The sequence below is a fragment of the Pogona vitticeps genome, chromosome 14 (assembly GCF_051106095.1).
Source record: "Pogona vitticeps strain Pit_001003342236 chromosome 14, PviZW2.1, whole genome shotgun sequence".
Classification (NCBI taxonomy): domain Eukaryota; kingdom Metazoa; phylum Chordata; class Lepidosauria; order Squamata; family Agamidae; genus Pogona; species Pogona vitticeps.
In genome coordinates this window covers 653061-678058 of record NC_135796.1, presented here as the reverse complement: position 1 = coordinate 678058, position 24998 = coordinate 653061, and the positions used below count along the sequence as shown (strand labels likewise).

At 53.3% G+C, this 24998-nt stretch overlaps 2 protein-coding genes across 7 annotated transcripts in view; one reads left to right on the top strand and one right to left on the bottom strand.

The window, feature by feature from the left end:
* LOC110081932 (serotransferrin-2) overlaps positions 1 to 16538 on the top strand; it is a 21769-nt gene extending 5231 nt beyond the window's left edge. For all 5 annotated transcript variants that reach the window (XM_072983304.2, XM_078381898.1, XM_078381899.1 and 2 more), the window contains 16 exons: positions 97 to 260; positions 1575 to 1674; positions 2542 to 2718; positions 3672 to 3837; positions 4632 to 4696; positions 5671 to 5828; positions 7424 to 7610; positions 7725 to 7873; positions 8319 to 8409; positions 9505 to 9564; positions 9933 to 10115; positions 10618 to 10777; positions 11845 to 11927; positions 12577 to 12761; positions 13702 to 13879; positions 14951 to 16538. In XM_072983304.2, coding sequence (XP_072839405.2) covers positions 246 to 260; positions 1575 to 1674; positions 2542 to 2718; positions 3672 to 3837; positions 4632 to 4696; positions 5671 to 5828; positions 7424 to 7610; positions 7725 to 7873; positions 8319 to 8409; positions 9505 to 9564; positions 9933 to 10115; positions 10618 to 10777; positions 11845 to 11927; positions 12577 to 12761; positions 13702 to 13879; positions 14951 to 15003 — 2010 coding nt within the window. In that variant the 5' untranslated portion in view covers positions 97 to 245 and the 3' untranslated portion in view covers positions 15004 to 16538. The remainder of the gene's footprint in view (positions 1 to 96; positions 261 to 1574; positions 1675 to 2541; positions 2719 to 3671; positions 3838 to 4631; positions 4697 to 5670; positions 5829 to 7423; positions 7611 to 7724; positions 7874 to 8318; positions 8410 to 9504; positions 9565 to 9932; positions 10116 to 10617; positions 10778 to 11844; positions 11928 to 12576; positions 12762 to 13701; positions 13880 to 14950) is intronic.
* PRR14L (proline rich 14 like) overlaps positions 16536 to 24998 on the bottom strand; it is a 22060-nt gene continuing 13597 nt past the window's right edge. For both annotated transcript variants that reach the window (XM_020799078.3, XM_078381888.1), the window contains 5 exons: positions 23835 to 23903; positions 22502 to 22664; positions 21523 to 21629; positions 20836 to 20907; positions 16536 to 19762 (listed from right to left, as the gene is read on the bottom strand). In XM_020799078.3, the coding sequence (XP_020654737.3) occupies positions 19486 to 19762; positions 20836 to 20907; positions 21523 to 21629; positions 22502 to 22664; positions 23835 to 23903 (688 nt within the window). In that variant the 3' untranslated portion in view covers positions 16536 to 19485. The remainder of the gene's footprint in view (positions 19763 to 20835; positions 20908 to 21522; positions 21630 to 22501; positions 22665 to 23834; positions 23904 to 24998) is intronic.

Here is a 24998-nt window from a genome sequence, read left to right as displayed (position 1 = left end):
CTGGAGAAATCCTGTGCTTTCTCCAGGACTCCTTTGGAAGCGACTGGGTTTGAAATGTGCCCCTTTTCCACAGCCTCCTGCCCTCTGATCTTACAGGGAAGAAGTTCCGGTGGTGCACTCTTTCTGATGCAGAGCAGAGGAAGTGCTCCGAGCTGTCCAGAGCCCTCCTGGCGGTGTTGCCTCCTGCCACGCTCAACGCCTTTGCCAGGGTTTCCTGCATCAGGGCTCGTCACACGTACGACTGCATGGACAAGATCCGAGTAAGTCTTGAGAAGCCTCACAGCTTACCCCAAGCCACAGATCCTACTACCCTTGGTGTTCAGCAGGGGTGGGAGGTGGGGTATGATTTATCTGCCACTTAAGCACTTCTAGAGCTGAGAAGATTTATTTTTTGGGACGATAACTCCCAAGTATTCTAGAGTTCTAGGACCTGAAATTTTAATAAAGTCACTTTTCCAAAGTCCATTTGGCACAAGTCCTCGGTGTGCCGGTCTGTGGTATAAGATGAGTGGTGATAGACTGGCTGCTCTGACCCTGGGTCAACTGGGGAAGAGGAAGGGGGCATAAGAGGGGATGAGGTTTCACACGGGGTAAAGGGCGGACCGAACCCTTCCCCTCCCTCCTTAATTTGGTCCTCACTTATGTCAGCAGTCCTGGGATGTGGTGGTGCTGTGGGTTAAACTGCAGGAATGTTGTAAGATCGAATCCATGTGACGGAGTGAGCTCCCATCGCTTGTCCCAGCTCCTGCCAACCTAACAGTTTGAAAGCATGTAAATATGAGTAGATAAATGGGTACCACCACGGTGGAAAGGTCACGGCATTCTGTGTCTGGTTGCGCTGGCCACGTGACCACAGAAACTGTCTATGGACAAACGCTGGCTCTTTCTCTCTCTCTCTCTCTCTCTGTCTCATTAGGAAGGAAGGAAAGACGGAAAGAAGGAAGGAAGAAGAAAGAGAAGGAAGGGAGAGAGAGAAAGAGAGAGAGAAAGAAAGGAAGGAAGGAAGGAAGGAAGGAAAGGAAGGAAGGGTTTTCAAGCAATGTGCAAAACATGGGATGAGACAGCCCTCCCTCCCACAAAGGGTGCCCAGGATTGTGCCAGGAAGTCATGATCATTCTGTGGCTGTAAGCCATTCATTCCCTTGGCATCTGACATGTTTCGCTGGGCTGAAGGAGCAGATGAGGGCTGGAGTGTCCCGCAAGGCTAGCATCAAAAGAAGGACTCTGCCACCTCCTTTTGGGCAAGTGGCCCAGCCTCTCCTGAGCAGCAGAGAGGGGCTGTTACAAAACATGGGCCATTCTGGCTCCCATAAAAGACCTGAACACGTGTTTGTCCCAAGAGGAATTCCAGTACTTACTGCAACGGATGTTTGTGCTTCGTGCAAGAAGGCTCACAGCCCAGATATTGCTACATGCTTATTAAATCACTCCATCACCATCACGGGAGGAAAGCCGGCCGTAATTGGAAGCTGGGGGCTGGTCAGAGTGATGACAGCGTCAGGAGATCTTGCATTGAAACTCTCCCTGTGCGCCGCTCACTCCCACAGTTTTGAACCTTTGTTTCTTTTCTTTTAGGCAAACAAAGCAGACGCTGCCTCCCTGGATGCTGGTGATGTTTATTCGGCTGTAAAGCTTTATGGCTTGAGTGTGGTGGCAAAGGAAATCTATGCAGAAGGTGGGTTATTTCGTTCTCAGGTCAGGTGGCAAAAAGCATATAATCAATGCCATTTCATAACATCATTCCATTTTTGAAGGACATCAACCTGCATTAGGAAGTGATTGAGTAGATTAAGCACCCTCACCCTGAAGCACCACTCCTCCACACACTCACACGCCCGACAACAATTAGATCTCTTCTCCCAGAGACTGGCAACTGTTAAACATTTCAAAAGATAGAAGGAGCTCTGTTCCAAAAAATTATTTTCAGGCCAGGAATAAGTAGTGCTGCTTGACAGTTTGGGGCCAGGCAGAACCTCATGAGCCTTAGAGTGCTGATGAGACCAGGAAGCCTCTCGTGCTTTGGTACTTTTTTTTCTATAGATGGTTGACAGGGGGGTTGCATAAGGCAATGTAGCAGAAGGAAACACCGGGGTGGGGGGAGGCTGAGCTGGGAGTGTTCCTTTTTTTAATGAGTGCTACCTGGGTAATGTGCCCTATTTCCCCTGGCAGAGGTTCTGCCCTCTGCCCTCCTCCCTGGCCACCCAAAGGGTCTTTATATCCTCACCTTCCTATGTCAACACGAACAGGGAGGAAGGGAAGGGAGACGCACAAGCCCTACTTGGAGCAGGTCATCCTGTTACTCCCTTGGCAAGATAGACTACTCTTAGAACTGCAGGTTTGGAAGCACAGGACTTGACAGGCACTCGTGGCTCCTCCTACGCGGGTGACATGACATGCCTTAAAAAGTGGGCTCACCGTGCCCTTCCGCAGCAAAATTGCCCCATCCACCCGGGGGGTAGCGAAGCGTGAAGCTTTCCGCTTTGGCTTCCAGGGCGACTCCGTCGACACAATGTGGTTCCATCCGTTGGCTTTCCATCTGCAGGTAATTGTGTGTTTGCCGTGGCTGTTGCCAGGCGAGGGAGCCTGGACATCCGCAGGCTGAAGGGGGCCCGCAGTTGCCACAGTGCGGCCAAGTGGACCTCCGGCTGGAACATCCCCTTGGGCTTCCTCCTGGTCACCCAGAACCTCCTGTGGGGCGAAGGCCAGCCCCTCAGCCACGGTGAGCGAATGAGCGGTGCTTTGCAGAGGGGTGGGGGGCTCCCCCTTTCGCCCTGCTTTTTTGTTAACAGGGGAGCCTTTGCCTTCATTAGGATCGAATATATACAGTATTCTCCAAATACACAGAACTATTCGCCAGGTCACATTGTTAAGAAAACCTGGGGCATGTGTCTCTCTCGATTATTTCATTATTTTTTAATTGGATCTTATGCATTTGTTTGGTTAATTCATCAGTGTACATTAAATATTTATTTATTTGATTATTGTAAGATTCTCAAAATAAACAGATAGAAAAGCACACTGCTTGTAACTACTACCCGAAAAATGTTCAATGAGTAAACATGAAAAAAAAATCAGCAGCAATGGCAAAAAGCCATTTGTTGCTTCCCATCAGAGTAGACTCATGGCATTAATCACATGTGTAAATCTTATTAATTCCATGGGTCTGCCCTAGTCTGGACTACCAGCTTGGTTTTAGGCCCCTTATAATGTTACTTTGTAAAAAGGATCATGTTGTTTCCTGGTTACCCAAAAGCATTCTGCATTACAGGTAATATTGTTACTTTTTGAACATGGGAGTTGTGCTAAAGGGCTCTGTGTGTTTCACAGCCATACAGCCGCCAACTGCAATTGCACAGTTGGATTTACTTCTGGGCAGAGGTTGGAAAAGTTCATTTTTCAGGACAAGGATCCTCCAGCTATCATGGTCAAGAGTGGGCATCGTGTAGGAAGTGGGCTGTGCCACCTACTCGTCTCTTTGCTCTTTGGTTGCAAGGTCACAGACCTTGTGCCCGCTTGCCTGGAGGTCAGCTCTACCGAAGGCAGCGTGGCTGGATTCCAAGGAGACCCATGTCCCCCCACCCCCCGTTGCTCTGGCGACTTGGCTGGGGAGGTTTTCTCCTGTCCAGGCGCTTTCATTAGATCGGTCCTTTCCTCCACTTCTTCTTTGTCCAGCCGTGGGTGGCTACTTCAATGCCAGCTGCATCCCCGGCGTCGGCATAACCTCGCCTCCTCAGCTCTGCGTGCTTTGCCAAGGACAGAAGTCCTACATCCGGGACAAGAACCACTTCTGTGAGACCGGTGGTGGTGAACCTTTCTACGGCTCGGAAGGATCCTTCAGGTGGCCTTGCGCGAACTCTCAGGACCAGATGGGCCAGACTGTAGGCAAAGGGAGGGCTGGCTGGGGAAGAAAAAAATAAGGAGGCAAAGCAGCTCCATCATAAAAAGCAAAACAAAAAGACATTCAGACTCGGCCAGTTAGGAGTCAGGCCCCACAGAAAATAATAAAGCTAGCTGTCTAGATCTATGCTCCTAAAGCAGCATGGTTCCAATGCATGCACAGAGTTCATCAGAAAAAACGGACATACGTAGATCTCACATTAAGAAATGAAACAAAGCCATAAAGGAACCATCTTTCTGCTTCCCTTTATATTCCACCATCCCCTCTCTGGATGGGTAACCCCTTTGCACCAATCTGATTGTGTTTCCCCCCCCCCCAAACCTACTAATTAGTAACTTCTGCAAGATGAACTGATTCGATATGGCAGGTTGGTCGTGGTTTCAGGACCAGGAGACACCAAGAAGAGGTGGTTCTCTGCCCCTTCTTTGGGCCTTCCCAGTTGCAGCGAACACCCTTCAGAGGCACAGCTAGTTTCCCTAATTAGGAGCTTCCTCTCTGGCCCATCTCCGCTACCCAGCCCTGCGTTTCACAGACTCCAGGGAATGAATAAACCCTCTCCTTGCTAGTTTCAGGACAGGAGACAAAAGCAGAAATCCATGCCCCACTCACTGCCGACCTTGTCTTCTTTTCCATGGGCCGCCCTCCCTTGCCTGTTCCCGCCGGCGCCAGATGCCCCCGTCCACAGGGGTGGCAGGGCAGCTCTCCGTCCTCATGCCATCTTACTCTCTGTGCAGGTGCCTGAAGAGCGGGGCGGCTGACGTCGCTTTCCTGGATCATCTCGCAGTCCTGAATGCCACAGGTAGGCCTCCTGGCTGGGGACCTTCTCCTTGTAGCCGATCAGCGAGAGATGCCAAAGTGCGCAACACTGACTCAAGTGTTGGTTTCCTGTGGAAAGAGAGAGCGTGGCTGGAGACCTTGAGGCATAATCCTCGATTTACAAGCCACGTCCCAGGTTCTGGGCCCATCAGGCCCTTTGGATTCCTTTCTGTTGACTGTAACGAACCCCATGAAACCCACTATAGGGGTCTGGAGCTCTGAAGTCTGCCATTGGGCCTGATTCAGGGAAGAAGGCAACTGGTCCTCTCTTCTTTTCCCTATCCTGGAAAGTCTGGCCTCCGGCACAATCCATCTCCTCTGAGAGGAGAATTCAGTGACCAGGTGTATTTACTGCTGAGCCGGGTGCCACCCAGGTCCCTTTGAGGCCCTCCTGAAGAGCCTGTGGCCAAAATCTGGCTGTAAAGTGTTGCACACCTACAGGCCATTGTGCAAGTGATTGTTGCCCTTTGCCGGTCCTGCGCCACCTTTAGGGTAAAAGAAGCATGTCTGGTCACTGCAGACAGACAGCCAAGGACAGCTGCTGTAGGTAGTTTCCGGTTCACCCTGTGTGCAGGATGTGGGCCTCTTGTCTCCTAATCCAGCTTGAACTGGACATCCTTTTCAATATAGGAGAAATGTTACTTTGCTGAGCTACAGTGCCCAGGATTTCCCAGCCAGCCTTTTCTTTCCAGGCTCTGACAGGGAGGTCGGAGTTTCCAAGCTCTGCAGCACAGGATGGTTCTTCAAAAGGGGGAAAAACAGAAACCTAGTCTCTTCTCCTGCAGCACCTCCGAGAGAGGACCACCTTTTGTGAAAGAGGGCGTGCAGCTGCCTTCACCTTGTGTGGGCAGGGAGGGCGCTCGGCCTGGCATTTAGGAAAGGCAGGGGCCTCTCTTGATCTCTCTGTGCCACTCCCAGCTCCTCTGGACGCTCACCTTGTTCTCTTTCCTCGTTAAGAATCAGAAGAAGAAGAATTTGAGCTGCTGTGTCCAGAGGGGTCCACGGCTCCCTTGACAGCCTACGCCACGTGCAACTTGGGCCGTGGGCCAGGGCGTGCTGTGGTTGCGCGTCCCAACTTCCAGGCGACGACGAGGAAGTTTCTCACTCTCGTCCAGGTACTCCATGGACCAAGAGGACAGAAAGCATCTTGTTCCCTGTGGGTTCTTCCGACCCACAGGGAAGGGCAGAACCTTGGGGCTTGCGGTTGCCAGTGAATTTGTTGTCATTTCCCTGTGTGTTAGAAGGTAGAGGCGCCTGGGGTCTCCTCGAGAGCAGCCGCCACGTCTTCTCATGCCTGGAAGACAACTATTGTAGGGGCTCCTGTGATCACACTCAGGTTTCTTCTGCTCTCCTTCATTCTCCCTGATTTCGTCCCAAAGCAGTCGATGGAACGCCTCTGTGGTGACCTACCTGTAGGTCTCCCGTGTGGTTCATCCCATTTAGTTCCCATAAACTCTATGCTAGCCCGCTCTCTCTCAGCTCACAGACCTTGCCCCTTCTCTTAGAGAAGGCAGTGGGAAGGGTCTGGACTGAGCTTTCTCGCCGGCAAACAGGTTGCGTCCTCAGAAGGGACTTGTTCATCCAGGGCAAGGGATAGTTTGGCTCTGCACGTCCACATGGGGGTGGGGTGGGGGTGGAGGGGGGGCAGCAAGGAAATGCTTAGCTGTTTTACTGGGTCCTGGATAAAACCTGAGGATTTGGTGCCAATGATTTAGAGTCTGCCTCTTGCTGGCTGCTTTCAGAGCTTAGTTCTTTTGGGGGATTGGGGGGGGGGGAAGCAGCTCCCAGAAACTCTGCTGGGATCTTGGGGGTGGTAGTCCTCTCTACTGGTTCCACTGACCATCTCTGGCAGCTTCCTCTGGGATACGCTTGGTGCATAAGGCACACCTCTGTCATGCCTCTCAGGCTGGGGGGGAGCCTCTCCTGGCCCTGCCCTTGGTGGCCTCGGGTCATTCCTGCCCTGCCAGATGTGTGACCCAATAGGTTGTGTAGGAGGCTTGTCTTGCTGCGGTCTGACCCATATCCAGGCAGCCTCCCTGCCGCAGGCGGGAAAGGCCGCTTCCTGAATCTCCTCTCACCTGATACATGTCAGCTGATACATGATGCCATTGAGATGGTGAAATAGGATCAGGATCTGGAGAGATAGGAATGGTCATGGGTGGTGCAAGGAAGAGAGTGAGTCATGGAAGTTAGATGGGTAAAGCCTCCTTGGAGAGGACTCCGGGGCCAATAAAATCTGAACAGGACAAGCTAGCGATGGAAGACTCACAAAGAATTGCAAGGGTCAAGAAGAGAGGGGCTATAGAATTTGCACTTCTCCTTCTGCACACCTTGCCATTCCTCCCCCTCCTTAGAATTCACCCCTCCTGTCTTTCTCCCCCACTTTATTAGGGGCTGGAGGCCAATCGCTGGGAAGCCTCACTAGTCCCGTCCAGAGAGTGGCCAGCCAAAGAATGTGGAGCAAACGCCTCAATCTGTCAATACGTCCTTCCAGTTATGGGTCTTGAATCACCTGCCGTTCATTTTCAGGGAATGACCCAGTGGAAGGATGTGGTGGTTTTCGGAACCTCTTGCCCAATTAGGAGAGATGAAGTTCTTTAAGGCCCAGATGTTTCAATGGCCTTTGGCTGGGCCTAATAAATGGTCCTTGCACTGACATGGAGATCGTTGGCAACCTTTGCTTTCTGCTAATTTTTGTTATTGTCCTTAGCTCCTCTTTGGAGAGAAGGGGAAGGAAAAAGGCCGATTCGAGCTCTTTGCCTCTCACCCGTTCAGAGGGAAGAACCTGCTTTTCCAGGATGCCACTCGCCATTTGGAACTGCTGGAAGAGGAAGCGGGCCTCAGCCACGTGCTGGGCCTTGACTACATCGCTCTCCTGCAGGGTTTAGGACATGAAGGTGGGAAAGGGGGAAAGGGGGGGGGAAGGGAGGGCAGCCCAGGAACTGGCCTGTGCACAGTGGCGGCCTCCTGCCTCCTCTGACCTCTCTCTTCCTTTCTCTCCTCTGGTCCAGGGAGCTCCCTCTCCAACAGTCTGGTGCGCTGGTGTTGTATCAGCGACGCCGAACTTCGCAAGTGTGAGGAGTGGGCCCTCAGTGTCAGGTCAGACCCCTTGGTCTGTGTCCAGGCAGACTCTATGGTCAGCTGCATTACGATGATCAAGGTGAGCGTCCACCCCGCTGGGAAATTGGATTCTTTTTTCTTTTTGGCAGAAGGAGAGTGAAAGTTCTGGGCTTGTTTAGCCATCGAGAAAAGGAAGCTGAGGAGAGACAGGATAGCACTCTGCAAATACAGTACTGGAAAGGCTGCCCTATAGAGGAGGGACAGGATCTGTTCTCAGTGGGCTCAAAGAAAGCCAGATCTAGCCTGAATATTTGGAGAAGCCTGTGCTCCAAAAGAGTATCACTCAAAAACTAGAAATGGGTCATTTAAAACTACAACTCCCAGAATCCACCTGCCCGCCCGGCCACATTGGCTGGAAAGATCCAGAAAAGAGGAAAACAAGTCCAATCTCCAGTAGAGCTAAAATGAGTGGGTGAGCAGGCGGAGGGGCCTTCTTTTTAAAATGGGCAGCCAGTCCCTGACCAGGCATTGTTTTAATGTGGCAGAAAAACGAGGCAGATGCTGTTACGCTGGACGCCACCCACGCCTATTTCGCAGAGAGATGTGCGCTGGTTCCTGTGGCCACAGAATGTTACGGTGAGCTAGCTTCCCCACCCACCCCTGAGTTAGTTTCTATGAAATATAATGAGAGTATGGTGGCGCTGTGGGCTAAACCGCAGAAGCCTGTGCTGCAGGGTCAGAAGATCCGGCAGTCGTAAGATCGAATCCACGCAACGGAATGAGCACCCGTCGCTTGTCCCAGCTCCCGCCAACCTAGCGGTTCGAAAGCATGCAAATGCGAGTAGATAAATAGGGACCACCTCGGTGGGAAGGTAAACAGCGTTCCATGTCTAAATCACACTGGCCATGTGACCACGGAAAGATTGTCTTCGGACAAAAATGCTGGCTCTATGGCTTGAAGAGCGGGATGAGCGCCGTCCCCTAGGGTCGGACACGACTGGACAAAAATTGTCAAGGGGAACCTTTACCTTTACCTTTATGGTTAATAATAAAATAGAAAATAAACACACCTGGCAGTGGGGGAAGTCTACTAATAGACTTGGTAGTAAATGGGGCAAAATTAAAGCAAGAAGTCTAGGGAAAGGATTATACTGGGGAAAACTGGAGTGCCCTGAGCCTGCACAAGGATGCTAGAATATCTGACGGAAGTTATCCATGAGTTTTAGCCACCTCCTGTCAGATAACAGGGTGTGCTTGCGAAAGTTGGGACCAGATGCCAGTTTGCGATAAAACCATCCATAAGCATGTACTCAGTTGAGGCTAGAATCAAGTTTTGGGACTTGTCCATTGTAGTTAATTTCCAGGAGGGGCACTCCACTTTCTCTAATTCCACGCCATTCTTGGAAAACAAGTGCTATGTCTAAACCAACCCCCCCTTTCTATGCCATCCGTCTCTGTTTCACAGCAGATCTCCTACAGGAGGAAATCTCTGTTCTTAGACCTCAGCGCTGATTCACAAGACTGTGGCCTCCTGGAATAGTCCCTTGGAAGGAAGGGTGTGTGGCGAGGGTCTGCCATGTGATTCGATCTTCTCCCCAAATGTTGATCTTCAGGGCAAAACCCTCTCCCTGGGGAGACAGTCCTGGGTGTCCACAAAGGGGTCTCAGACGCCAGTCCTCTCCTTTTGGTGCCAATGTTCAAGGATCCCTTCCTTCCATTTTCTTTCCAAAGGGGAAGAATGCGGTCCCACTCAAAGGGAAGAGGGAACAGAGAAGCCGGCTGATGCCGCAGGTAAGTGGGATTCCTAGAGAAGTATAGAAATATTTGCTATTTAGGGCAGTAGAGTGCCGTAGGATATCTGGGGCATCACTTAAATGGGAATAATTGACCCAGTTATTCTAATCTTAGAACGGCAGAGCTGTAAGGGGCCCTATGGATCATAGAGTGCAGCCACCCTCAAGGAGGCATGTAGGGGAATCAAACTCCTGACCTCTGGCTCTACAGCCAGAGACGATCAGTCACGTAGTAGCCTCAAAACTCTGTCCCCTGCAATGGCAAGATCTGCCCACCCCACAGCCAAGCTGGCCGTGCCCTCTGTGAAAGGAAAGAGCCCAGCACCCTTGACCACCCTGTCCTGACGCTGTGCTCTCGCCACACAGCCCTTTCTCCGCTCTATGCAGTCGCTCTGGTGAAGAAGAACACCAAGCACCTCAGCCTCTTCAGCCTGGGAGGGAAGCGGTCCTGCCACAGCTACGAATACAGTCCTGCCGGGTGGCTGCTTCCTTCTCAGCACACCCTGGGAGCCCTGGGGAACGACTCCATCACCTGCAATCTCACCACTGGTAAAGATTCCACCCAACAAAAAAAAGGGTGAAAAGATTCAGAAAGAGGGGTGGTGGAATGGGGCTGGGAGTAATCACAGGATCAGACCAAAGCCTCTGAATCGCACCACCAGCCCTGGAGAAGCTGGGATGCTGTGAGCTATAGTCCAAACTCTGCTCGGGTCATGGAACAGGAGGACCCTCGATCCTTTTAGTCTGTCGGTTCGCTTCAGGGCCAGGCTAGAGATGACGGCTGACTTGGCATCAGAGGACTGAACGTTACAGCAGGACGTGTACAGCTTCCCTCATCACCACGTCTTGCAAATTAGCTTGCTGTTGACAAGGCAGGATAGAATAATTTATTTCAGCAGGTATACCAAAAACACAGCCCCATAAAACCTACGAGATCTATTTCTGGGTGAGCTTGCAAGGGCTGTAGTCTGTTAGACACAGCAAGTGCAATATTTAGCTGAGCCTCTGGTTTGTATGTATCACAGCAGGCCCCTTCCCCCCTTCTTCCTAGCTTACCAGGGCTTCTTCTGGAAGGGCTGCATGCCGGGCAGCAGCGGCAGAAACCTTTGCAAAGTCTGCCTTGGGCAGAAGGAGGCCGAGGGAGGCAAGGCGGCATCCAGGTGTGCGGCCAATCACAACGAACACTACTATGGCAACTTGGGCGCCCTCAGGTGAGGAGGAAGGAAGAACGGGTGCTCAGGAGGGGCCAAAGGTTGAATCGCCTGCTGCCCCTCGTTGAGCAGCAACCCATCCTTGAAGGGAGAGACAGTCCATAAAATTGGTGTAGGGATGTGCCATGGATGCGAAATTGGGCATGTTTTTAAAATTAGATAGACCCTTGGACCGGGGAAACAAGTGCCTTTTCCCTTTTTCCCATTGGGTTATATTCTGTCAAGTGCCACTAAGTTGTCTTCCTGCCGTTCAAAATGACAGCACGCTGCCAAAGTTGGCCTTGCATTGCTTTTCGAAATTATTCATTATGTCACCCTGCGGTTGCGGAGTTAAAATTTCAGTTTCACTTGATGGTGAGAAAAGTCTTGCTAACCAAGTGAGGTAAAGACAAGCCGCGTGCTTTTATATTTGCACTGTAGGCAGAACGTTTGTCTGTGCTAAAGGGAGAGAGAAGTCTGGCAAGCGGGGGTGAACTCAGAGGAGAGTTTGGAAAGGTTCCTTTTTTGGACTTAACGTTGCCCAAATCTCCCAGTTGGCTGGCCGGGGGATTTGGGGAATTGTAGTCTGCAAGTAAAATTCCCAAGTTCTCCTTCTGACTTTCAGACACCTGTGGGGGCATAGGAGCAGACCTTGGGAAACCGCTGTTCTGCTCCTCCTTCTGGGCAGGCTCATCCCAAGGTGGGGATCGGGCGAGGAGGAGCATGAGCGAAGCAGGCGGGGCCCCGTCAGGGCAGCCCAGAGTCAAGGTCCTGAGGCAAAGCAGAGGTCTAGCAAGGGGAGTCCTACAGAGCAGAGAGCCAGGTCCACTCAGGGTGGGAGATCCAAAGCCCTGGTCCAAGAAGCATCCGAAGTCGAGGCCATCCAGGAAGAGCTGCCAATAGACTGGGAAGTTCTTGGTCCACAGGGCCCTGATCCGGGGTAACATGAGGGGTGGCTTGGTCTGCTAAAGGCAGTGTGGCTACGTTGAGGATGGCTAAGAAGAAGTTGGTGAGCCTGAGCCAAAACTACCTTTTACCAAACTGGGCCATATTTCTCCCCTTCTCCCTTTTTAATTTTTTTTCCCTAGATGCCTCTTTGGTGACCCCACTGGAAGAAGTTTTGGTGATGTCGCTTTCTTGGAACATCATAATCTGCTCGAAAATATTCAATGCAAGTTTTTTATACTTTAAGATTCTGAGTAAGAGAACAATAATAATCATGCGCTGCCAGGTCAATTCTGACTTCTGGTGACCCTTTTCAGGATTTCCCAGGTAGAGAAGACTCAGAAGGGGTTTCCCCTCTTCCCTTCTTCTCGGGGCATCGCTGGGACTGTGTAGCCGGACCCAAATGGCCACCCCGGCCGGCTCTTCCCCCTGGAGGCACACAGCAGGGAACTGAACTCCCAACCTTTGGCTCCACAGCCAGAGACCTAATCCACTGAACTATCTACAGTAGCTAGCTCTAAGTAAGATGCCAATGTAATCTTTCAGTGTCTTGTAGACATGAACGTCCATTAAGCAACTTACCTGATACCTCTCAGAAAATCCAACCTGTAAATTTGGGGGCAAGGTCAAACTTCAGAGGCAACTTAATTCTTCTAAAGCAAGCACAAAACCTTACGCTGGCGGAGGGCTTCTGGTAGTCCAAAACAGTCACATTTCCGAGGCCCACAAAGTGCTAATAGATTTCTAGACAGATCTCTCCCCCCTCATTTCTGTTTGCTGGGCAGAGACCTTGTCTGTGCAGGGCGAGCTCTTCCGGCTCTGCAGTTCTCCGCTGATGATGACGGTGGTCCTGATCATGCTACATTTTTTTGCAGATCTGGAGAGCTCGGGCTGGGTGAGGGGATGGGCTCCTGGGGACTTGGAACTCCTGTGCCCGGATGGGGGCCGTGCCCCGGTAGCAGACTGGAGGGCCTGCAACCTGGGCCGTGTTCCCCCCAGCATAGTTGTGACACGACCGGTGACGGTAGCCAAAGTCCACAACTTCCTGGCCAAGTCCCAGGTGAGTGTGACGAGGGTGGGCTGAAGGAAAAGATGGTTTGTGGGATCAGGAAGCTCTCGCGGCTGATGGGTCTCTTTCTCTGTGCAAATTCAGAGTTGAGCCGCCCAGTCCTGAACCATGGTGGCTACTGAGGGAGCACAGTGGGTTGAAAAGCCGTGCCAAATATTTTGGGAAGCAACTGACTGTCCAGATCTATTCTGGTGTGAGGTTGCGTCTGGTTTTGGAACACCCTGTGTGATTGCCAAGAGGAAGGCAATTTATTTATTCTGTTATTTGTTTTAAATATTGATAGGACATTTATTTCAGCAACGCCATTAATTCTCTGGAACTTGCCGGGACGGTGGGCCTCCCTATCGTTCTGGACCCCACTCTTCCCTTTGCAAAGGGCACCCCAGCCACCGACTTATTGCCCTGAGCAATAACGGATGGCAGACCCTTCCCAAAAAGGGTTTGTCAGGCACCGGCTTTGTCTTCTCCTTATTCATGGGCAGGCAAGCGCTTAAAAGGAAAAAAAAAGGTATTGGGTTTTTTAATTGATGTCTGGATCATTGTTTAAAACCTTGCTTCCGTTTTATTTTACTGGCTGATCTTTGCTTTGGTTTACTTTGTGCTTCAATTATTTCGTCCCATGTTTCAAAGATTTTAATGCAGGGGTACACTCAGAGAACTGGCTGCCTCCTGCCATTGGCTCCCATGAGGTCCTGATGGTGAAAGGTCAGAGGATAAAGGGGTTGTCCTTGGAGGCCCGTGGAGGGCACCCAGTGGGCTCCGTTTCAGTGTGTGCTGCCCAAAGAATGTCAGGTGTAAAGTGACACAGATGCACTTCAGGGCAGGCAAGAGAGTCAGGAAGCAAACAGAAACAGATCAGTACAGTATCTCCGGGGGGGAGGGGGAGCTCCCTTGTAGGCGCTGCTCCATGGCTCTGCTTGTCTCTTTCCAGGAGCCAGGCACCAGCCCTGCGTTCCAGCTCTTTCAGTCGCACAGGTTCGGGGAAAGTGACCTGCTCTTTAGAGACGCCACTCAGCACCTGATCCTCACAAGCCCCCTGGACTTTGAGGCCATTCTGGGGGAGTCTTTCTTCCACCTTGCAGAATCTGTCTTCGACTGCACACCTGCCGGTAAGCTGGGCTCTCAGAAAAGGGGTGGCAGGCAAGCCGGGTATCCCTGCGGTCAGTTGGAGTTGCCCTAATCCTCAGCCAAAGAAAAGCAAACTTGTTTGCAGCTTAATGAACTGCAAAGCCCTCCAGAAGAGAGGTGAATGTCCTTGACACTTTAAATCAGTTCCCCATCTAATTGCAAAGCTTCCCGTTTCCTTCTCCTCTTAAGAGCTGGTGTAATGGGGAAGCAGCAGGAAGGACAGTTATACAGAGCTCAGCGCAGCCGTTCGTTCCCAAGGGGAGTCTCAGACCCCACAGCCTATATGATGATCCTTTCTAATAGTCACGTTGGGTTGTCCAGCACGTCTCACCTTGAAAGCAGAATGTAGTGATTACTGTATAGGGGCGTGCCATTTGGGTTGTTGGGATCCTGCTTCCTCTCATTCTGTATTCTGGGAGGTCTATCTGCCAGACCCACACCTAAATTGCCCTCACCTAGAGAAAAGCTGGGCTGGAAGGCTTCATGGCCTGGGCCAGGCGGAGCTCCAGCCAAGCTGCCTGTTAGAGAGGGACGTTGCCCCAAGGGCTGGCTGAGAGTTCCCTTTCATACCGGCAGCTTCCCCTGAAATGACTTCTAGGAGGTGTGAAAGGTGGGCAATGGGGGGGGGGGAGAGGGCTTTTCCCCTCCAGAGGCAAAAACCACCTCCCAAGCCTCTGGGACTTTTATTGCAAGCGCCGCCACTTGAGGACATGAGAATGATAGTCTCCTTTCCCGGGCTGCTGGAAGGATCGGTGATATCGCATCTGCAAGGTTTCTTGCAGACGGAAGGCAGGTGTTAGGCAAAGGCGTGGGTCCGCAGAGGGAGGCCCACGGCATTCAAAGGACCAAAGGCTCTTTCCAGGCTGGCTGGGATCTTTCACCTCCTTCGTCCTGGAGGGAGGTGCTGGGGAAGGCGGGTGCTTACTGAGCCACTCAGCCTTTTTGGCCCCCTCCAGAAAAGACCGTCAGGGGCACATCCACACTCAGGGAGGTGGGCTGCAGAAGGCAGGACGGAAGGCATGAATTCAAATCCCACCCCTGTTGGTTTGCAGGCATCCTGGACTTCTGTGAACAGGATCCTTGCACGGAACCCACCTGGCCCTGATGGCCTGGCCGGAGCTCAAAGGGAAAGGAGACTGTCGTGCAGACCTGGTTATCGTTGCCACCAAGAGGACACCAAGATGCCGAGGGGTTTTCTTTGGGGCCTCGGCCGCTGAGCTGTTTTCCATAGCAAATGCAGAGCCGGGGAGGGGTGGTGGTGGCTCAGCCACTGGTGCCTCTTGGAACTTCAGGTTAGAAGAGTAGCTTATCCAACCGTTAGTCCACCGAGGAGCACATTTCCTTTCCTCTTGAGCCACAGGAGTGGAGAACCACTCTGCAGACCACCAAGATTGCTCCAGCTTCAGTGGTTTTCACACAGAGGCTTGTCCGGATCCGTCAGCACAGCTACTCCTCCATGAGCAGCATGGAGCAGATTTGTCGGTGGAGCTCATGGCATCTCCACAAGGAACGCACCCAGTCAAGCCAGGGTAAAATGCCACCCTTTCCCCCCACTCCCAACCCCCTTTTGGAGAAAAAGATTGTATTTGCTTGCGCGTTTTGCATGTCCTTAACAAGAAAACCATGGCACTTTCATTCCATTGTTCCTTGAACTGGGAGGATGCTTTGAGTTCGTTGCTCATTGCCGTAAATCCCACGGCATTTTGGCTGCTCCTGGGGGTGTCCCTCTGCGTGACGCCTGGTCTGTGGCACGGCCAGGCAGGCGCCTGCAGGACAGTCAGAAAAGGAGTGGGCACTGCTCCGGCAACTGCCCTATGGCAATCACATCATGCAGTAGGGTTCCCATCAGGGGAAATACGTTCTTTTACTCCAATGTTCAAACAAATGAAAACTTGGTGACAACCTATGGTTTCTTGGATTATCACTGCATGCATTCAAAGTTGCTTGAGAGGAACGCTTCCCGCAAGGGGCTCTACTTCTGGGAAGCAACTGCTTGGTAGGGTGTTGGGCCATCCTGGAAGCAGGGGCCGCCTCTCTAAACGATTAACCGAAATCAGGCAGGATCCACAGATTCTGGCCACTAAGGTGCTATCCAGCCCGGAGTGTCAGGGAGCATTGCTGCAGCTCTTTTCTTCCAAGAGCTGCACAGCGTGAAAACTCCTGGCACATCTGCTTCTCCTTTGTGGCCTGTGTAGACCACGCAGTTGGCTTACTCTGTGCCAGTGGCAGATGGCTTCGGAACATTCCTGAGCTGAGCCGCGGCGATAGTCCTGCCCACTTCTCTGCTGTGCCTAAATGAGACCCTCGGTTGCCTTTCATTCCCCACCAGAGCGCCAATCAGTTAGGGAGCTCCTCTCCGCAGCATTCGAGTTTTCTTGCTCAGACAAGTCTGGATAGAAGTCTCTACCCAGCTAGGGGTGTGGAAGACTTCAGCCTAACAGTTTCAAAGGTATTTAGAGCACGGTGACGTGTTCAGACGGCCCCTTCCTCTGCTGAATTCTCTCCCCCCTTCTCTGGTCAGGGGGCTGCCCTCCTCTCACTGGCGCCTACTTTTCAGCTGACCACTTCCTCCCAAAAGAGCTCCATGTTTTGTTTTGATTTAAAGAAAGGAATTCCCTTCAGTAAACACTTAAAACATTATAGGTTTCTTTTTGTTTATTTCCATAACTTAAAGGAAAAAAAGGTAAAATTTAAAATTCAGGCTTAAGTGGAATTTAAAAAAACAACAACCAAAAACAACACACGAGGATGGTATGACAAGTGGGCACTGGTATAAAAGTGTGCAAATTTCCATTTGATTTTTATTGAGATGAAAGGCTTAAAAACAAGCTTTTCTTACCAGCTGTTTTGGGCGACAAACCACACAAGTAGCCGAAGCTCCATCCAAAAGGTTAAGATAAGCCAGAAAAGCTTGACACGGACTCAAGATCTGACCAGTGACCATCTGGGAGAGCACCCTTCCTTACGATGCCCTTGCCACTGGGCACTGGAATGAGTCTTTTTTTAAAAAAACAATTACTCAGGACTTCATTCAGGGAGGCACAACTTTCCCAAAGCAGATCGGACTGCTCTTTGGAGCCCTGTCGCCCCTGGAAGGACACCCGAGACGGCTTGGCTTTTTCCTGAGGGGGGACCGGCTAGAATCTTTTCCATGATTGTACTGCAAGCCTCAAAGAGTACTGTTGGAAGGCAGACCTTCCCAAGGAGCCTCCTCGGCCTCTCTCTCTGAGGCGCGGAGAGGGGAAGATTTAGGATGCCGCCAGCAGCAGCAGTTCCATCGTCACAGTTGCTGCTGCTGCTCCCCCTTGGTCTGTGGGTCCTAGAGGACAGTCAGCAGAAGCACACACAGATGGAAAACGAGGGGTCTGAGGGCCAGGACAGCCCAGGGAAAGAGACTGCCCCCCCCTTTCAGCACCATCGTGGTGCGGGACCTCCTCTCTTGATGGGGGGTTCCCACGGATCCTGCCCTGTGACTCCTTCTCTCTCTAGTGAATGGCAACACAGTTTTCTGACCTGTCGGTCCTTGCGGGCACCCTCCGAAGGAACCCCTTGACAGAAATGTCACTGCAAAAGGAAGTTGACAGCAGCAAGAACGGCAACAAAAAGCACACGCATGAAACATACCGGCAGACATTTCAAAACTTCACCGTGGCAGATGAGCCGAAGTTGGACGCATTCATCCCGCCTAGCACCACCCGAACATCAACTCAACAATCGAATCGGGGAATTCTGCGTCGGAATCGGTCCTAGTGTGGTGTGTCCGAAGCCCCACTATGGGATGAAAAGATTTTGAATGTATTTCTAATGACGAGTCAACTTCGGTCATTCAAAACGTTACTTTCGGACCTCCTGTTGTGACCAAGGTATCGGTTGACAGTCTTGGGTATCCACTGATCTGCATGCAGTCACAAACGCGTCATATCAGACAATCACAGACAAAACGGCCCGCGGGGTCTCAACAACCAAAGACAATTCACAATGTTCATTTTTATCACACTGGGAGAAGATCATCCAAGCAACGAGGGAGGGAAATGAACTCCACCTGTCCTTTTAGGCACATGCGTGGCCCTGCCCTTCGGCCCCCCCAGATGGCCGGGCGGAAGGCCGCTTCCTTCCTGAACCACTCCCAGGAACGGCGGAGAAGAAAGTGGGACAGGGCACCCTTCCGCTCCTGGGGTTGGCCTCGGTTCCCGTCACCGGCTATTTCCTGGATTCTAGAGCTATGCAAGTTCTGGAGGTATCCATGGTGGGTGGGGTGGGCAGGGGTAGAGAAAGTGCACATTTTACAGAACAGGGCGGGGGGAGAGGGAACGAACTTTGAGCCATTCAGCCATTAATGCCGGCCCAAATCCTAGGCACTGCAGACAGCTCAGCAGCTGCTGTTTGCCACGGGAAAACCTTCACGGAAGTCAGAGACTTCACAGAGTACCCCAGAGCACAGCAGCATCCCTAGGGCGGGGCGTGAATCACATTTCCTGAGAAGCACGACCACCGACCACTCCTGGCTGCTTCCCAACTTCCACCTGCCGAGACCCCGTAGTGTCCGGCCATCCACACTTTACAGATTTGCTTATTCTTAACTGGTTCAACTCAACCAGCTAGGTAAATGCTTGGTCCCGCGCGTGCAATGCTCAGGTCAGAACCTGAAGGGAGAGATGATGATCAGGGGTGGAGTTGGGGAGGGGGGGATGGTGCCCCTAGGGTGGGGTGGAACAATCCAGTCTGGTGGGTCACCAATTCTGGGAGAACGGCTGTCTTCTCTTATGCGTATTTCCCCCCCTCCCTTGGGCACCTACACGATCCTTCCATACCACTCAAAGGAACTCAGTGGAGAACGAGGCAGGAGAAGGCTCAACAGGGACTCTTTCCCTCCTCGCTCCTTTCCCCCGCCCCAGAGCCGGGGGAAACTTAAAATGGTTAAAATGTCATTTCCTAGGCAACCTGGACCCCATCTTCCTGCACCCCATCCAATGCATGGGGATCGGGGGGCCCTCCAGGCAGCAGGTCAGCGACACCAAGCGCAACAACTCCTCTTCGGGTCCCCCAGGAGGCTCTTGCTGCTCACAGACGGCAGAATCACTGCACCTGTTTCGGTTTCGCCCCAGTAAGAGATGCCTGTGAATTAAATATGCTCGGGTGTGCCATCTTGCCAGTCGTCATTCCCCACTTCTGAACCCCAGCGCCCGGAGGGGGTCCTAAAAGTGAAGCGCAGCCGAGGCCGATTCCAAGCCTGCCACATCAGGGAGTCCTTGAACTCCTGTTATCTTTCCCGGTGCCTCCCTTCTAGCCTGTGACCTGCCCTGTCCGCCTTCCCTGGGGATTTGTTCAGAACCACACACGTTTCCAGTGACACTGGAGGAGGAAGACACAGCCGTTGCCCTGTGCTCGAGGGAACGAGGGGTTCTCCTCCAGTGTTTTAAGAGAAAAGCTTAATGACCCACCACCACCCCTAATTGGGACAGGTCTGTAGGCAGGACCGGGTCACTGAGAGGCCAGAGCTGAGTGGCGAGTAAGGGAAGACTCGGGGCCCTGCAAGAGGAAGGCTGAAGCAGAAGGCTCGGCGCCACCTCCAGCTTGTGGCCTAACCTCAACTGCCAGGAGCATCCCTCTGCTCCTCCTGCTTGGCAAAAAACGTTTCAAGGTCTGTCAGTTTCTGAATCAGGAGGACATCCAGTTCTCTTCCCTCCACGGCGGCTTTTTGGGCCCGGGTGAAACTCCCGGTCACTTTGACTCTGCCGCGAACTTTCCTCTTCCGGGGAACGGTGAAGTCCTGGAATTCCAAAATCCGCTTCCTCTTCTGGTGGCTGATGGAGACCAAAGAGCCGTTCCTCTCTTTGGGCTCCTCAAAGATGGTTTCCAGGCACCTGGAAGGCAAAGCCAAAAGGAGGCAGCTTAGAATAAGACAACCGCAGAGGGATCATCCACGGCCCAAAGACCAGGCCACGAGGAGCCCAGCGGGGCCAAGAGAAGGCAGGGAGTGAACAAGACCACTGAACGCTCAGACTCCGGGCACCCTCTGAGATCTCCGCCCCACGGACCCGCCTGTCCCTGGGAGTTTCTGAGCACAAACCGCTCCTTTTTCAAGGAAGGTACGTGCCCTCGCCCAGCGGCTAGCACACCTCCTGGATGGTTTCTTGCTCTGGTGGACAGCTTCCGGAGGATTATCTTTACTGCCACTTGTTTTGACCCAAAACACGCAAGACGCAGGGGCTGCACTCCCAAGGATCAGGTCTCTAACAGCAACATTTTTTGGTTTTGGTTTTGAAAAAGGGGGAAATAACAAACATGAAAAGTAGAGCAGTTGCCCTGGGGCCAAAGCGGAAGGGGTGGAGAAGGGAGGACATGGACCTGCGCATTTAGATACAGACATTCAGCTTCATTGTGAAGACACATGCGCACGCGCGCCCAGGAGGACTCTCCTGTTGTGCTTAGTGGACGTGTACAAATAACAAAAGTCGGTTAGAACAAAAATGAACTAAAGTGGGACAGAACCCCTAGGATGTAAGCCGTCTGCCACCACCCACTGCCACCACCACGCCCGACCACATAACCCATGGACAAGTGAGGCCAGAAACAGAGGCTGGAGACAGCCTAGGAGTGGAAACCCTTGACCTAAGAAAGCATCTGAGTGTTGCAACAGTTTGATGACTGCTCTTCCAGACTGAAGGACAGGATTCATCTCACCAACCCAAATGGATGGCCTTGGCCACCTCTCTGTCGCATTCATTTGCTCTTGTCTCTCTCTCTCTCTCTCTCTCACACACACACACACACGCCTCTACACACACACACGACTGTTTCCGGCCCGAGAGCTTCTCCGTGCAACTGTCCCTGTGCCTTCTCCTTGCCCAACAAGCAGACACCTTGATGCTGGAGTCTGTGTGGTCTCCTACAGCACATCCCCTGCCTGACAACCTCCCCGGGGAACAGAACCAACCTGGTCGGAGGGGGAGACTTGTAATTCTGGTTGGTATAGATTTCTTCCAAACTGAATTCTGTTTTCTTTAACCTGGAAGAATAGGAAAGGGGCAGTTAGGGTTTCTCAGCAATCTGTTTCTTCTCAGACATTAGGTCCCATAGGCAGCTGGAACGCCTCTAGGTCGCCCCAAGGTGCCTGCTCCGCCGGACCCCAAGCATGGGGTTGTGGACAAAGCGACAGACTGAGAGTCGGGGAGACCTGGGCTCAAGTCCCCCACTGACCAAGGAAGCTCGCTGGGGACAGGGGGTGGAACACCCCTTGCACAGATCCCGCTGCAAGCCCTGTCGGGGCCACGTGACGGCACCCCCCCATCAAGGGCCCCGGCTGCTTCTCTGTGGCGTCTGGCTCCGGCCATCCTCCCTGCGAAGCTGATGGGGCAGCCCAGGGAGGCAGGCTGGGTCTGTGCACTCAAGCCGCCCAAGAGCTGTGCTGGCGGCTGCATCGCTCCCTGCCTTCCTGCTCTGTTCCCACGCAGCTAGCCTGTGGCTCAAGCCGGCCGGGTGCTTCTCAGGGCGCCTCTACCGTGTCATGGGGAGCACCAGCCTGGCATCTGTTCTGCTCAGCTCCCGGCAGAGCAGATGCCAGGCTGGTGCTCCCGGGTGTCATAGCAGAAATGCCAGTGCAGCGGCTCACGTCCCTACTTACCTTTTGGGTCTGGGAAGCCCCATGGGGGTGAGGTTGGGGTCTGGCTTAGGAATCGTCTTCCGAATGCGGATCTGGGACACCCTCTTAGGCCTCTTCTCCGATTCAGCCTTCATGAAAGAGGAGGAGGAGATGGAGTCGGGACATGCTTTCAGGCACAGTGGGTGCTCCTGATTTCCCCCCCTCTCCCTAGAACAACAGGCTCTGGGCCACGGAGCACCCCCACGGCAGCCCCAGGGGAGGCTGAGGGGGGGGCAGGGCCGGGGCGAGGAAGGAGCCAAGAGCCAGAATGTACTTTGGTAGGACAGAGCCGTGGTTCTCCAAGTGGGGGCCCCCAAAGGTTCTTGGACGGCAACTCCCAGAAATCCTGGCCAGCCCCGTAAGTGGTGAAGGCTTCTGGGAAGTGCAGTCCAAGAAGGTCTGGGCACACCTCCCCACTTTGAGAACCACTAGGCTAATAGTAGAGGAGGAGAAGGGATTTCAGGGGGTGCTGCTCGCCACACCAGCCTTTTCTCCTTCTCTCCAAGTCTTTTGCGGCTGCCACCCTGTCAGTGGGGCAGAAGGAGAGGGACGGGGGATGATGCCCTGCAAACCGGCACACAACCTTCCTTCCCCACTCTCCCCCCCCCCCACTGGCTGGGGACCCATGCCATTCGGATACGCGGGACCCCGTGCTGAATTGCACACAGGTTCCTCTCCGTCATGACTGCCATCTACTCTGGACGTGTGGGCAGCAATCTCCCTGCTGGCGAGTGGAGACGTGGCAGCCAGAAAGGGTCATTTAGATCTCAGGCGGGTGCCTTCACTTCGGGCGACAAAGCAGGTGGAGTGTTTGTCCCGGGTCGGTTTGGTATTTTCCCCTCTTCTCCCTTCTGCCCACCAGACCCCTTGAGGGGAATCGGGCGCCATCCTCTAACACTCCACTGAAATGCACATTTTGAACACATGCCAGCCACGTGTCAGGGTGTGCTATTCGACCCACTTTTTCGAGGGGAGAATCTCTCCGAGGCAACGTGGGGGCAGAAGCGTCCAGTTCATCCAAGCAATGGGCCTGAAACTCGGGTGCAGAAAGGCCAAGGCGAGAGGATGCCGGCTCTGCAACTGGGCGAGGGGTCGGCAAGAACGCAGGAAAGGGAGGCTCCCACCTAAGAGGAAGAGAAAGAGGGAGGGAAAAAACAGGCAGAAGGGAGAATGCTTTCAGGCGCCACGGAAAGCCACTGGATGTTCTCTCTGCTGTTATGATGGTGGTGCTGGAGGGGGAAGGAGCAGCAATTTAAGGGGAAACGGAGAAGCGTCTTAATCCTAAAGCACCCTCCCCCCTCCCGGCAAGTCACCCTAGGAACATGGAGCGCCTTAGGCATAACTTGGGTTCTTCCAAAGCGAACTTTAAAATGAATGCACTTTACTTGACATCTGATTCCCATGGTCTGCTCTGGACCTGCCCTTACGAGATAAATAAAAGCTTGGGAGCCAGACGCTACCGTATTCATCCTTTGGCCTCGCTTGATCCTAAAGGGGCCTTGAAATGGTTTGGGGGGTGTGTGATGACCAGGAAGCAAAATATAGCAACCCCTTTCTTTAAATAGGTTGTCACTGTAAACTGAAATATCTTGCAGTCGTAGCTATTTCCAACCCCCCGCCTCAAACGTTCAACGACACCTCCTCCCCGCACATCTTGTCTTTTCCCTCTTGCCAAAGCTAGAGACCATCCACAGACGATGCCGGACGGGAGCAAAAGCAAACCCCCTACGCCACCGAGTGGAGGCAGACGGTCTCCCTGCAGGACACCGCCGGCAGGCAGCTGGGCCACGGCCAGGCCAGGAGGCTGAGAGGTGGGAGAGAAGGCTTTGCGCCGGAGGGACCAGGAAAGGAGACTCAGGAGAAGGAAAGATGGGCCGGGAGGGACGCGAGGAAAAGGGGAACCGCCCGGGTCCCACCTCATGCAAAGGATGGTTTTGTTTAACACCAGGTGAGCGAAACTCAGGCACTCCTTCCCTTGGATCCCTTGGCCAGAAACGACAGGGGCCCCGCCACAAAAGAGAGCCACGATTCCTGCTCCCGGATGCCACCAGGAATCGTGGCTCACCTTTCACCGAGAGGCGGCAGCCCCCATTCCCACCGTGTTTCAGCCGAACCAAAAGCTCCCGCGGCCAATCCTGGTTGCCTTTTTTCACAGAGCAAGACCGGACAGGAGGCCGGGCAAGCAGGAATGTCCTGAACCCAAGGTTGGTCTCCTGGAGGGCAGCCACACGCCCCTTCCTTGGCACCAGCAGGATGCTGGCGGGAGGCGTAAGAGGGGAAGAAGGCTTACCCACCTGGCATCCTCTGTCACAGCAGCCGAAGCTTCAAGGAACTGGTCAGGTACTGGGGGCAACGTGGCAGAGCTGGTTCGCAGAGAGGGCAGGCGGGGGGGGGGGGAACCACAGAAAACAAAAAGCAGCCAGTTAGTACCACACTACAAAACCCCAAGAGGCCACCGGCAGTCCCAGCAAAACCAATGCCAACCCCCTCTTTGCCTCCTCTGTGAGTCCCTCTTTCCTTGGGCAAGATCCTTCTCGGAGGCAGGAGGCGAGAGAACCTAAAAGAGGATGGGGCTGGTTTTCCCCCTGGGGAGGGCACAGAGAAAAAGCTCTCTTCCAGACACCCTTCTGCCTCAAGAACAAGGAAAGCCCAGCTAAGGCAGACAAACCAGGAGGCCGAGCGAACCCCCCCAGCCGGTCAATGATCAATTCCGCCCCCCCCCCCGGCATTGGGCTGGGCGTTTTGAGGGTGTGCAAAGGCTTGAGCAGCAGAAAAGAGGAGCAAGAGGCAGGAGCTGTGCCCAAACGTTTTGAGTCCTTTACACCTGCGTACAGGCTTCGAGGAACTCATCCACCCAAACCCTGGGGAACCCGATGGTCTGCTTCCAGCAGGCTTCCTAAGGCCAGGATCCTACAAGACGTTGGAACCAGGTAAAAGAAAGAGCCAACCATAGCTTATTTTTCAGACTCCTGTGGGGGCATGGGGGGTGCGCGCGTTCTTTCGGCTTCATCGGCAGAAGCGCCAGAGAGAGCACTCCTTCCCGGTAGACATGGCTTCACAGCCCATCTGTCCCAGGGCTGGCCTCGCGAAATGGCCTGGAGCCTGCGAGGCTTGGCAGAAGGGGAGGCCGCCGTTAAGGCGAGGGCTTCAGCCCTGGACTCAAACCCTTGCTGCTGGGTCCCTTGCGTCCAGTACCGAATGACAGCCATTCCACTGATAGAGCCCCAAAGATGTCCCCATTTGGCCTCAGCCTTCCTTGGCTCTTGCAATGGATTTAAATGGGGCTTGTGGCTGCCTGGGGGCTGGCAGGGAACCTTTGTTAGGAAGGGCCCCTTTTGCGCTGAAGAGGGCCCCATGGGGCCTGCCCACGGAACAGACACCCGCCAACGGGCAAAGAAAGGAAAGCTGAGACCCTGCACGCTCTTTCCCCTCTTCCGCTGCCCCATGAGAAGAGGGAG